The following is a 14,239-nucleotide window of genomic DNA, read 5'->3' on the forward strand; positions in this document are numbered from 1 at the left end:
ACTAACGAGTCACATGAGACCTGGGGAGGGAAAATGGCTAATTGGGCCCACTTTTGGACATTTTAACTTAGGAGTGTACTCTTTTTTGTTGCCAGCGGTTTAGACATCATAGGCTGTGTGTTGAGTTATTTTAAGGGGACAGCAAATTTACACTGTAAGATATAATAAAATATTTATAAAAATGTGAGGGGTGTACTCACTTTTGTGAGATACTGTATATTGAGACAAGGGTTTATGAAACTTCAGCACACAGGTCATTTGAAAGTCTGAACCTACCTTTCCATTCATGTTTTTTCTTTCTAGCAATGAATATATTTTAAGAAGCTGTACTCCTAACAATTTTTGATCATAGCCTTAAAAGCTTTTGAGTTAATGTGCATGCAATTCACACATTTCTTTTGAGTTCTTATATATGGTAAGTGACTTACATAAATTTGATTATTTTTGAACCGTTTCTGTATCTCATACAACAGGCTGCTATCCGTGAGTTCACTGAGAGTTGCTAAGTCATCATTTGGAGCTGCTGGCATTAATTTGATCTGAGCAAACAAAAGAAAGAATATTTAACTCAATGTTTCATTATAAAATACTCACAACATATTTTTTAACAGAGAACTCAAGTCAAGTCACAGTCAAGTTGCAAAACCCAGCAATATTCATTGCATGTATTTCAGCAGCTCATAGTTAGAAAAAGAAAGCACAGGGGCACTTACGTACATGTGGACAAATTACAATGACTGAGGGATTGGATCCATGATCAACTTTACAATCAGGCCCCTGGGGTGCAGGGGCTACAGAGGAGAAGGAGATTTCCTTCCTAAATTCTGGCATATTGGGAACTTCCTCTAGAAGTATATTATACACCCATGTTTTGTTTTAGTCTACACACGTGAGGACTTTAAAGGTACCACCAAAAGACTATTGTAACAACATACACATCTAATAAAAAAAAGTCCAGATATTTCTTTATTGAAATATTCAGATTTTTACTGTGAATTTCACTATTTGTACAAATGCAACTTTAAAAATTAATAAACCACCTCACAGTTTAAAGGATTTGCCGTGTTCTGTTTCAGCATTTATAATATATTATATATATATACGTATATTTATTTTTATTGTATACTCTAAAGTGGAACTGAACTTACCTTGTCAAAACTTTGAGCAGGCAGCTCTTTACTATACAAGAGACATGCTATATCTCTTCTGCAAGAATAAACACCTGCTCACAGTTTTCTATTCAATGTACACTGAACTGCGCTTGTGCAATTCAGCATGCATTCCAGACACACTTCAGTTGTGCCATAATAACTGAGTCCCATGAGCATGCGTAGGATGATGTCATGGCCAATTAAGAGGCAGAAAACTTGGCACCCGGTGAGAAGATGACAGCGGGCAGTGAGGATTGTAACCACTGCATCACTGGAAGGTGGAGTTAAGTATATTCAGGAGTTTGTTTCTGCTTATACAGAGCGGACACAGACACAGCCTGCTCTGCTCAAAGGGCAGCCAGATGTAAATAGACCTGTAAATAGACCACCTGTCCATATGATCTGCTAGATCCTATCTGTTTTCAGTTGATTGGATGTTAGCGAGTATAAACGGACACATTTCCATTTACACCCGACCCTCCATAGAGGACAATAAAGGGTCGGACTTGGTCCACCTGAAAATTTGACAGACAGACCCGATCAGTCCGCTCATGTGAAAGGGGTCCTAATGGTGCAGATTGCAGCTATATCTGAACCTGGCCATAAAAAATAAAAAATAAAAAAAATAGGTAAAAATTGATGCATTTCTTTGACAGAAAAATCTACTTTTTTATGTCCTCACATAAGGAGTTTTTGGAACAGGGTATACCAGATGGTCTACACTCTTTTGTGTAGAGGTATCCTGAAAAATTCTAAAGATGCCCTACTAAACTTGAAAGCTGGGCATTGCACAAACATACATACTCTTGAATGAATTTCAATTCTTAATGTATTTATGTATGTTTCAACAAGTCTGGACTGCTTAGATCAAATATTATTTACCAAAGTACTTTGATCACTCACTGCAGACCATCTGCTTATCCTCAGTTGACAGCTAGGCCATCCTGCTTGGTCATCAAGTGCCTTCTACCTACCTCTGGTGGAGTTTTACCCTCTACCCCATCTCTCTTGTCCTCCTAGTTTGCCCCGCTTTTTTTTTTTTCTCTTACTCTCTACTTTTCTAATTTGTCACTACATCACTGTTGGGCTGTATCCATAGATGGATTTTTTTTTTTTTTTGATCAGCCATCTGGATTTCACCATCCACACATTCCAGGTGGATATAGGAATCCTCCCTATTGTGCTATTGCATTCTGACTGCGGGAACTCCTCCACTGGCAGAATACACTGATCAGTGCTGCAGCCAATTGGCAGCATGTGCTGATCGAGTGAAAAACAACAACCCAACAGCCCTGTTTGAGAGAAGCTGATTGTTAGCGATAATTCTCTAGAGTGGGAACTGGCACTGATGGATTGAAATTCCCTGCTGAACTGGCTGACATTTTATCCATCTATGGCCCGCTTTATAGCATCTCAGCTGACTTTCTGAGCATACCCATTATGTGGGTTTAGAAGAGGTTTTCCCAGCCCCAGATTATTATTGTCATGTCCATTAATATTGTGTATTCATTCCCTTTGACTGTGATTATGCTTGATGTTCTGTATGTATAAAATCATAAAAACTTGTTAAAACAGAAGAAAAAAAAAAGAAAAAAACATGCACAAGTACACATAATATGACATTTTGTTAGCTTAGTTATGTTTCTTTTTTTTTTTGTTTTGTTTTGTTTTTTTTATTAACTGGAGTTCTTCTTTAAGTTTTTACAATAATAAAACTTATTTTATGTCATAATATGATTACTAAATACTTCTGCCAAGCTCCGAGTCCCCCCACTCACAGTGTTTTGGTGACCACGCAACCTGTCCACTTACCAGTCATCTCCCCACTTGTCTCTGATCCTAAGTCATTTCTTTTAAATGGCTCTAAGGTAAAAACATTTTTAACCTTAATGCATTCTATACATTAAGGTAACAAACACTCCAGTACCTGTCCTAGCCCCCCTGCCCCTAAACACTTACCTGCCATCTCTTACCAATCCAGTGCTGTCCCGGCTACATCTCCACTAGTCCACATTCTGTACAGTCACAGACAGCAGCAGGAGCCATAGGCCTATGAAGAGTGATCTGGGACATGGCTTACAGGCGCTATGTGTGTCCATGAGCGCACAAAGGCAGGTCGGGAGTGCACCTGAATGGGACCCCCCTTAGCACATTGTCTGCTGAGAGGACACTTAAAGAAAGGAGGAGTGGACAGCTCTGGCAGGGGACACCAGAAGCCGCAGTAAGGAATCACTCTGTGCAATATCACATCTTTTTTAATGAAAAAAAAAAAAAAAATCACACATATATACAGTGGGTACGGAAAGTATTCAGACCCCCTTAAATTTTTCACTCTTTGTTATATTGCAGCCATCTGCTAAAATCATTTAGGTTCATTCTTCTTCCTCATGAATGTACACATAGCACCCCATACTGACAGAAAAACACAGAATTGTTGACATTGTTGCAGATTTATTAAAAAAGAAAAACTGAAATATCACATGGTCCTAAGTATTCAGACCCTTTGCTCAGTATTTAGTAGAAGTCCCCTTTTGATCTAATACAGCCAGGAGTCTTTTTGGGAAAGATGCAACAAGTCTTTCACACCTGGATTTGGGGATCCTCTGCCATTCCTCCTTGCAGATCCTCTCCAGTTCTGTCAGGTTGGATGGTAAACGTTGGTGGACAGCCATTTTTAGGTCTCTCCAGAGATGCTCAATTGGGTTTAAGTCAGGGCTCTGGCTGGGCCATTCAAGAACAGTCACTGAGTTGTGTGTGTGTGCTTAGGGTCATTGTCTTGTTGGAAGGTAAACCTTCGGCCCAGTCTGAGGTCCAGAGCACTCTGGAGAAGGTTTTTGTACAGGATATCCCTGTACTTGGATACTTGGATATTCATCTTTCCCTCGATTGCAACCAGTCGTCCTGTCCCTGCAGCTGAAAAACACCCCCACAGCATGATGCTGCCACCACCATGCTTCACTGTTGGGACTGTATTGGACAGGTGATGAGCAGTGCCTGGTTTTCTCCACACATACCGCTTAGAATTAAGGCCAAAAAGTTCTATTTTGGTCTCATCAGACCAGAGAATCTTATTTCTCACCATCTTGGAGTCCTTCAGGTGTTTTTTAGCAAACTCCATGCGGGCTTTCATGTGTCTTACACTGAGGAGAGGCTTCCGTCGGGCCACTCTGCCATAAAGCCCCGACTGGTGGAGGGCTGCAGTGATGGTTGACTTTCTACTACTTTCTCCCATCTCCTGACTGCATCTCTGGAGCTCAGCCACAGTGATCTTTGGGTTCTTCTTTACCTCTCTCACCAAGGCTCTTCTCCCCCGATAGCTCAGTTTGGCCGGACGGCCAGCTCTAGGAAGGGTTCTGGTCCTCCCAAACGTCTTCCATTTGAGGATTATGGAGGCCACTGTGCTCTTAGGAACCTTAAGTGCAGCAGAAATCTTTTTGTAACCTTGGCCAGATCTGTGCCTTGCCACAATTCTGTCTCTGAGCTCTTCAGGCAGTTCCTTTGACCTCATGATTCTCATTTGCTCTGACATGCATTGTGATCTGGAAGGTCTTATATAGACAGGTGTGTGCCTTTCCTAATCAAGTCCAATCAGTATAATCAAACACAGCTGGACTCAAATGAAGGTGTAGAACCATCTCAAGGATGATCAGAAGAAATGGAAAGTACCTGAGTTAAATATATGAGTGTCACAGCAAAGGGTCTGAATACTTAGGACCATGTGATATTTAAGTTTTTCTTTTTTAATAAATCTGCAACAATGTCAACAATTCTGTGTTTTTCTGTCAGTATGGGGAGCTGTGTGTACATTCATGAGGAAGAAGAATGAACCTTAATGATTTTAGCAAATGGCTGCAATATAACAAAGAGTGAAAAATTTAAGGGGGTCTGAATACTTTCCGTAGCCACTGTATATATATATATATATATATATATATATATATATATATATATATATATATATATATATATATATATAGTTAGTTAGGTACACTCACACACACACACACACACACACACACACACACATCCTTTAGCATACTTTTATTGTCCCTCTCCTGCTTGAATGCCTTTTCCCAGTAACATAAAGAGGGTCAGGGTTATCCTATGGCATTAGAGTGCCATTAAATGATTATTAATATATTTAGTAATTTATATTCATTGTTATTATTATTTATTTATTTATTACATTATTATTATTATTTAAATAAAGTGCACTGAAATAAATAATATGTGCAAATAAGCAATAAAGTACACTGAAATTCATTAAAGTACCAAAATGATGTACAAAATACCATTATACAAGTAGTAGCACTATACAGTTGGGAATCACGTTTATGGAATTACATTTTTTCACAGAATATCACTATTTATAGACTTTTTTGCACAAGAATGAATATTATGTGACACAGTTGAATATAATTTGGTTATATAATGGTATTTTGTACATAATTTTGGCACTTTAATTAATTTCAGTGTACTTTATTGCTTAACCACTTTACGTCTGCTCACTGTGCTGCTACTGCGGCACAGTGGCTCGTTATCGTCTGGCGACGTAGACCTACGTCACCATGCATTCCCCTCTCACGGCAGTATTCAGTTACAGTGGGAGTCGGGCCAGGGGAGGAGAGGCGGTGATCACCGCCGCTCTTCCCCGATCGTCGGGGATCTAGTGTGTTTACACAAGCGGGCGGATCTCCTAAGTGACAGGCAGGGTCAGATTGCAGGGTTCAGCATAGCTGAACCTGCGATCTGTCCCTGTGTCACTCAGTCACCTCCCCCCACACACGTCAGTAAGCACCAGGCATACATTAACCCCTCCCTCTCCAATAAAAGTTAACCCCTTCCCTGCCAGTGTCATTTTTACAGTAACAGTGCATATGTATAGCACTGATTACTGTAGTAATGTCACTGGTACCCCCAAAAGTGTCAAAAATGTCAGTCAAGGGTCCGATTTGTCCGCCGCAATGTCGCAGTCCCGCAAAAGAAAATTGCAGATCGCCGCCATTACTCGTTAAAAAAAAAACATCAAAAATGACAGAAATCTTTCCCTTAGTTAGTAAACGCAATAACTTTTGCGCAAACCAATCAAAATACGCTTATTGCGATTTTTTTTACCAAAAATATGTAGCAGAAAACGAATTGGCCTAAAATGTTAAAAAAATTTGATTTTTACATTTTTTTGGAGGGAATTTCATATGAAAAAAATGTGAAAAATATTGTTATTTTTTCAAAATTGTCGCTCTTTTTTTGTTTATAGCGCTAAAAGTAAACATCGCACAGGTGATCAAATACCACCAAAAGAAAGCTCTATTTGTGGGGGAAAAATGACATAAATTTAATTTGGGTACAGCGTTGCTCGACCGCGCAATTGTCCGTTAAATTAACGCAGTGCTGAAATCGCAAAATATGGCCTGGTCAGGAATGGGGTAAAATCTTCCGGTCTTAAAGCGGTTAAAAATATGCTCATTGAGAATTTTTTTGTCAAAGACATGTAGCTAAATACATTTTGGCCTAAATATATGAAAAAAAATTGAATATATTGGATATTTTTTATCTGTCAAAGTAGAAAAATATTGTTATTTTTTCAAAATTGTCGCATTTTTTTATTAATATCGCAAAAAATAAAAATCGCAGAGATGATCAAATACCACCAAAAGAAAGCTCTGTTTGTGGGAAAAAAAGACGTAAATTTCGTTTGGTTACGGCGTTGCATGATTGCGCAATTGTCAGTTAAATTCGCACAGTGCCGAATCGCAAAAAGTGGCCCAGACATAAGACAGCAAAATCCTCCGGTGGTAAAGTGGTTAAATGCACATAATATTTATTTGCTATAAAAACACTTGTAAGGTTGCACATTCAATACCTGTTTGCACATATGCACTTTTGATTTAAGCACTGTAACACTTGAAGAGAGAATTTTTGTATGCGATTCTCTATTTTTGGATCGAATTATTTATGTATGCGATTCATAGTTTATGTGACTTTTATTTCATAATACGTTTAAATTAAGATATATGCTCACATTTATGCACCTTGGAAATCTACACAAAGTCTTAATTGCAACATATGCGATTCAGACATAATATAAGTTAAGTCAGTGCCAAATATCCGATTTTGTTTAAGACCATTCTTATAACCTTTGATTTACCCGTTTAAAACAATAATCTGATATTTTCTAAGAGCGCAGTACATCCATTTTCTTGCCTGTTAGTTATGGTCTTGTGCATTGCTCTATGCAGACTACAAATCCCATAGTTCATAGTCCCTAGTCAATATGGGGAGTGAGCAAAAGATAATTGCATTTTTTTTTCTTTAAATTTAGCAGTGCTTTAAGTTAAGAATAGAGCAGGTTTTCATGGCCGAGTTATTACACAGGCTTGATAAAGGAAAAGGAATTGGCAGCACTCCGGGTTGAGTCAAAATCCAGATTTATTGACTGGACATCCAAATAATGACAATCGTGACAAGGTAGACGCGTTTCACACACTGACTGTGTGCTTAATCATTACTGGTTGGTAATGATTAAGCACACAGTCAGTGTGTGAGACGCGTCTACCTTGTCACGATTGTCATTATTTGGATGTCCAGTCAATAAATCTGGATTTTGACTCAACCCGGAGTGCTGCCAATTCCTTTTCCTTTATCAAGTTTTCACGGAGGCGAGCCGGGGCATGCACCTGTGTGAGTCATCAGGCAATTACACCACCTCGAGCAGTGAGTCCTTGTCTGTTCTATTACACAGGCTGAGGGTTATGGTTCAAATAAGGCTTCAGTTTAGATTTATGACACCCTAAATTCAAGCAAGTTACTTTGGGTATATTACACTTTGGTACAGAAATTGTAAAATTATAACCATAATCAGTTTTTTTTTTCTCCCAAAAAACAGCAAATTAACCACTTGCCGACCGCCGCACGACTATCTACGTCGGCGGTCAGCCCCTCACAGGCAAACTGACGTAGGTCTACGTCGCTTGCTTGTGAGGGTCTAGGGAGCGAGCGCGCGCCCCCGGAGGCGCGCTCCCGCGTGGTCACGGACCCCCCCACGCGTGTGACCGGCGGACCCGATGTCCGCCGGTCACTCTGCGATCGGCGGGGGAGAGGGAGAAAGTCAGGCGGCTTGTGTAAACAAGCTGCCTGTCCTTCTCCCCTGTGAATAAGAGATGATCATACGGTTCTACTATGTAGAACCGTTGATCACCGTTCATACAGCTGAAGCCACAGCCAATCACAGTAGAAAGCACGCCCCTAGGGACACACACAGCCCCTCCCTCTCAAATAAAGTTAACCCCTTCACTACCAGTGTATTTTTACAGTAACAGTGCATATATATAGCACTGATTACTGTAGTAATGTCACTGGTAACCCCAAAAGTGTCAAAAATGTCAGTCAAGGGTCCGATCTGTCCGCCGCAATGTCGCAGTACCGCAAAAAAAATCGCAGATCGCCGCCATTACGCGTTAAAAAAAACCAACAAAAATTACAAAAATCTTACCCTTTGTTAGTAAACGCGATAACTTTTGCGCAAACCAATCAAAATACGCTTTTTGCAATTTTTTTTACCAAACATATGTAGCATAAAACAAATTGGCTGAAAATGTTAAAAAATTTTGATTTTTACATTTTTTTGGGGGGGAATTTCATATAAAAAAATGTGAAAAATATTGCTATTTTTGCAAAATCTACGCTCTTTTTTTGTTTATAGCGCATGATCAAAAAATCGCACAGGTGATCAAATACCACCAAAAGAAAGCTCTGTTTGTGGGAAAAAAAGGACGCCAAATTCGTTTAGGTACAGCGTCGCACGACCGCGCAATTGTCCGTTAAAGTCACGCAGTGCCGAATCGCAAAATACCCCCTGGTCGTTTAGCAGCCAAATCCTCCGGGGCTTAAGTGGTTAACTGTACAGCTTTATAAATGTGAGCAGGGAGAAGGGGTAGAAAGATAGCCATGTGTTATGGCCTTGGTAAAATTTTCAAATTTTGTTATCACCTAATGAGGTCAATTAGGCCAATACACAAAGTGAGCAATGAGGGAGAGCAACAGAAAAAAAAAAAAAACATTCAGTGCACATTGGCTGCTGCTAAACAAATAGAGTCATTTTGGGTAAGTGTATTGTTATAAAATGGCCTGGAACAGATTAGACTTATCTATATGAGAAAAGTCATGTGTTGTAAAATCAAAGTAGAGGTTTGACACAATAGCAACAAAAGGTGATAAAGTCTACAGCAATAATCTGCTATGTTCTGAAATTTGCAATTTTGCTCCTCTTGTATAGATCATATGACTTTTGTTGAGTGTTTTCTGTCACTGTTAAAAAGAAGTGTGCTTAGGATATATTTTTGGAGGACTTCCTTTGAGGTGGACTTGAAATTCACCCTGGCAGAAAGATGCATGAAACTCCAAGTAATTAACTATAACCTTTATGATTACACCTAAAAAAATAAGCCTTTGTTCCCAAACAGGAATAAAAATGGTATGAAACCCAAAAGCAAGCATTTAATATATTACAGTTTACCGATTCTCGGATGTGATGGCTGCATTCATTTTTTTCGGCTTTCTTTCTTCTGTTTTCATCTGGTGATTCAGTCTGTTGGTTTTCAAACGCACAAGCTTTCCAGCAGAATGAATCAGTTTACATGGATGAGACAAACCATTTACACTGGCTGTATAAAATGATCCAATTTTATTTATTTCAAACCTTTATCCCAAAAGAAAAAAAGTTTGCTGTAACTGATTATAAACTGTAAACAGAAGTTTGGCTTCAACTTGTTAGTGTATGTAATTTGTTAACACATTTAGCACTACCCCCCCCCCCCAAGACTTACAATTCTGCTGTCTGCTGTGCTTTCTGTGCTCATTCATCAAGAGTAGTGTCTCACCTTACACATGAGGTGTGTTACTGTCCAGATCACCAGGGAAATAGCCAAAGAAAAATAAACTGTTGCAGCCACCACATCTAATATTTGATAAGCTGCAATATAAGACACTTTTTTTTTTGTTTTGGGTTAAATACCGCTTTAAAATTTGTATAATTGTTTTTTAAAAGTAGTAATATGCACCACATGCATTAAAAAAACATTGCTGGTATTAATAGAAGAAAAACACAAGACTTAACCCCTCCATCTGTCTCATTACATACCTGTTCCAGTTTAGCAGAACTGGTCATATTGATTCTTTCAGAAGCATTGTCTTGTGAATAATGTTTGCTTAATGTCTTTGTTGAATCTTTGAACATTGTGTCTTTTTCCAGCAAACTGTCTTGCTTAGAAATTGGTATTGCCAATGGACGTCTAAAAAAGAAAAAAAAAAAAAAGAGAGAGAGTGTGTAAGAGATAAGTGAAATTAGCTCAGCTTGAATCTCCCTAGAATAGAAACAATTAATATGGAGAATTTTGGATGAACTTGTGCCCAGACTGAGGAAGGCAAAAGACATGCAGTAAGTAATATTTAAAATTCTAGTCAGTGCCAGCCATGCTAAAAATGCCTACGTTGGCAGAATAATCATGGAACTAGGCTGTGCTAAGAAAACAGATCAATAAGCCATCTAATATTTTTGAGGTAAAGCTACCAGTAAAAGTGAATCTTTTAAAGGGACAGTGCAAACATTCAGCACAGGCTACACACTTGCCAGTTTCTCTGAATTGAACAGCATATATCTTTTACAACATAGCCAGGTAATTAGTAAGTGGAATTCTATATATTTAGCAAACTATAAAAATGTCTTGAATTTCAGCCTGCATTGGTTTAAAAGGTATCTTTCAAAGTGTTGTTAAATCTGAAACAGGAAATAAACTATTTTTATATTAAAGATAATATCTGTTCAATGCATATGTATAATGTTAATCACTTCCCCAACTACCTCTATCAAATGTAGCCTCTCTCAACTGCTTAGATCTGTCCTGGCTCTATAGGGATCATCAGCACTGCTCGCTATGTTTATGTCATGTCTATGCATCATACACTATGAAACAACTGATTGGTGTCAAAGCTCTGAAGTATCCATATTTGGAGAGAGAATGTGGGAAAGGTAAAGGGCCTGAATATGAATATGGTGAGTAAATAGGCTCTCTGCTACACCTTTACAAACTGTTGCAATCTAAAGGCTAAATTTCACCTTTTGAGAAAAATAATAAATGCACATATTTATTTTTTTCTTAGTTGTCGGCAGAGCATTGCACCCATGATCAGTTGATTGTGGGTCAATGTCAGGTTCCTGCGCACACTGCCTAGAGCTCTCTGACCTTACCACAGTACAGACGGACAGTTATGCCTCATTTCCACTGAGCGGATCGGTTCGGGTCGGTTCGGTACGGTACGCTAATTTGAGTGTTTCCATTATGAAAGTAGCCCATACAACCGAACCAAACCGCACCATTCCTGGTCCTGCTTCAGATGTAGGGCCATAGGAAATGGAACGGTACGGTTAGGGCGGAGCTACTGGCGTCACACGATAGATTCCACTGATTGGCGGACAGGAAAACTTCAATGCTCACGTTAAATGAAAGAGCAAAACAAACACCTCATTTGGTGTAAACCCCGAATGGTCCCTGGTGGCCTGACTTGCAGTGGAAACGCTCACCTGAATAGACCGGACCATTCTAACCCTCCCAAACTGTACCGACCCGAACCGTTCCGCTCAGTGGAAACGAGGCATTACTGAACTGCAGGCAGCTTGAATAAACTATGAGCGTGCTGATTAGCGTGCTTGCATGTAGGCAGGTGCCTACATGTTGGATTGCTGTAGCTAGAGAGCATGGGCCGACCAGGTGAGGGAAACTTCAGATTTGCTGATTTCCTGGGCTTTTTGGGTCCTGCCTTCCATCAAGGGGGAAAAGCTGGGCTTGGAGCAAACAGGACCACATGGGAAAAGGGAAGAAGGTCCAGGCTAATCAAGGGTGTAACCCGGAGCAACCTACAATCATCATCACCCCAAGGGAACCAACCTCTTAAAGATCTTGACAGCATTGACATCTACCTGTAAAGATATGCCTAGGCAGCTGAGAAATTGTCAGTTGGGAATTTGAGAGTTTTGGAATGTACTGCTGCAACTTCTAGGTAAAGTTTTGTTAACAGTTTTTGAGCTTGGTTTGAAGTTATTCAGAGGGGTGCATGGTGATATATTGTGTATCCGAAGAACAGAACCTTTAAAGCACACACAGGATATTAAAGTAAGGCCATCACAAAGGGTTAACTTGGCAGGAGAGTGGGAGTAATTGAGTAGTTGCTGTGCCATGAAAATTGACAGCAGCCAGATAGCGAGGAGCAGTACCAGGCTTGGGTGACAGGTCCACCGTTAGTGAGGGGGGTCGGTATTCTGCCTCCCTCGCTAGAGGTCAGTTCCCCAACAAGTACTGTGACCAAACCCACAGTGCGCAGAACCAATGTATCCAGCCCTATGGCACAGGAGAGAAAAAGAGCTAAATAAAGCAAAAGGAGCGTGCCCATGAATCCGAGCATGGTGTGTAAATAGGCACTTTGCTATATTTTAAAACAGCAACAGAACTTTGACAAGGCAAGCATGCACATATTTGGAATGTCTCATTAAAAATAACAGTGAACACTGAATAATACACTACAATTTTAAATCAGTTCTTCCTCTTTCAGCTAAAGCATATAAACCAAATGTTGGTGGGCATTTCCAAAAGGCTAAGACATTTCAGATCTTTGCCACCCAGTAGCTATTTTAGCTGATAAAAGAAGTAACATACAAATAGTATGCATCTGTAGTGGGGCAACGATGATCCCTTTATGTTCAAGGCAGATAAGGTATAAGCAGAAGATAAATACAAACAAGAAAAAGCCTGGGGAAAACAGGAACAATATTACAGTATATGTAAAACTGAAATGGAATACAAACCAAAGAAAGAAGACAAGCAAATTAAGAAAGCAGTTGCACAGCCCACGGGCTAAGTGTTGCAAATGAAAACAAATGCAGAAGAGAGGACTGGTGTGATGAAGAATGTCAGATGTTAAAAGAGAATTGAAATGAAAAGAGAATGAAAATGTTGAATAGTCAAAGAAGAGCAAATGGTAAGAAATGTAGAGCAGCATAAAGAGGAGCTAAAAGGTGCTCAGAAGAAAAAAAGAGGGAATGGGAAGGTTAAAAAAGGAAATATTTAGTAAAAGCATAAGATAAAAAGGATGCAAGGAAGTATTACGATATGGTAAATGAAAATTCCTTTGGAGTATATCACAGGACACAAGAAGAGTATTCAGGAACAATTGATTATGCAGCCTCTTTTAGAAGATTGGACTCTTCCTTCCACTCTCACTCCCACTCTCAAAATGCCTTTGTTTTGTTAGCAAGCAATAGCATAGAATAGAAAAGCATAGAGGGACACAGGAATAGTATTTGAAAACATCCAAAAGCAGTCCACCTAAGGGGTGGGCAACAGAGCAAACAAGGACTCACAGACCCATTAAAACCAAAAAGGTAACGGAGGTGGTTTAACATAGCAGCCTAAAGAACCTTACGACTAAAACCAGCTTGAGCTCAGGCCAGAACATTCACCAGTCAATCTGAAAACCTGCAAAACAAGCTCCAGTTGCTCTGTAGGTATTAAACAAAGTTTGCTAGAACAAGAAATTGCCTTGATAGAAAAAATGTGTCCATTCTCCCAGGAAATTAACAAAACCGAGGTATGCTAGGAATGGAAGAGGTAATACTGGACTGTCCTTTCAGATTTTTTTGCTAGTTCCCAATCTTCTAAAGGCAGCAGCATAGTCAAATATTTCTGAAAACTCTTCCTGTGTCCCATAATGTACAATCAAGAAAGAGGTGTTTCACCAACCACTGACTTGTGTGAAGAAGAGACAGTGACCTCATTGGACATAAAGGACATATTAGGGAAAGACTGATGGTGCTAAACAGAGACCGCACTAAAGTGAGAGAAAATGGAGATTGCTGCAACAAACAAAAAAAAACAGAAAGAGACATTAGGGTTAGCAGAAAGGAGGAGGAAGAAAAGCAAGGATTTCTATAATGGTGAAGTTAACTGTAAATTTTGACACATACGGAATAGAGGCTGTGAAGTATGGGAGGAGGAAGAAATGCCAAAGGACTGGGGAATGTTTTTTTTTTTAGCCAA

The 14,239-nt window shown here is 39.5% G+C and overlaps 1 protein-coding gene across 4 annotated transcripts in view; it reads right to left on the reverse strand.

Moving 5' to 3' along the window:
* Positions 1-14,239, reverse strand: part of MYO16 (myosin XVI) — a 539,163-nt gene that overhangs the window by 250,755 nt on the left and 274,169 nt on the right. For all 4 annotated transcript variants that reach the window (XM_082247038.1, XM_082247037.1, XM_082247039.1 and 1 more), the window contains exons 10-11: positions 10,291-10,441; positions 429-539 (exon numbers count right to left, since the gene is read on the reverse strand). In XM_082247038.1, the coding sequence (XP_082103164.1) occupies positions 429-539; positions 10,291-10,441 (262 nt within the window). The remainder of the gene's footprint in view (positions 1-428; positions 540-10,290; positions 10,442-14,239) is intronic.

Source organism: Pelophylax lessonae (genome assembly GCF_965119305.1).
Source record: "Pelophylax lessonae genome assembly, chromosome: 2".
Classification (NCBI taxonomy): Eukaryota; Metazoa; Chordata; class Amphibia; order Anura; family Ranidae; genus Pelophylax; species Pelophylax lessonae.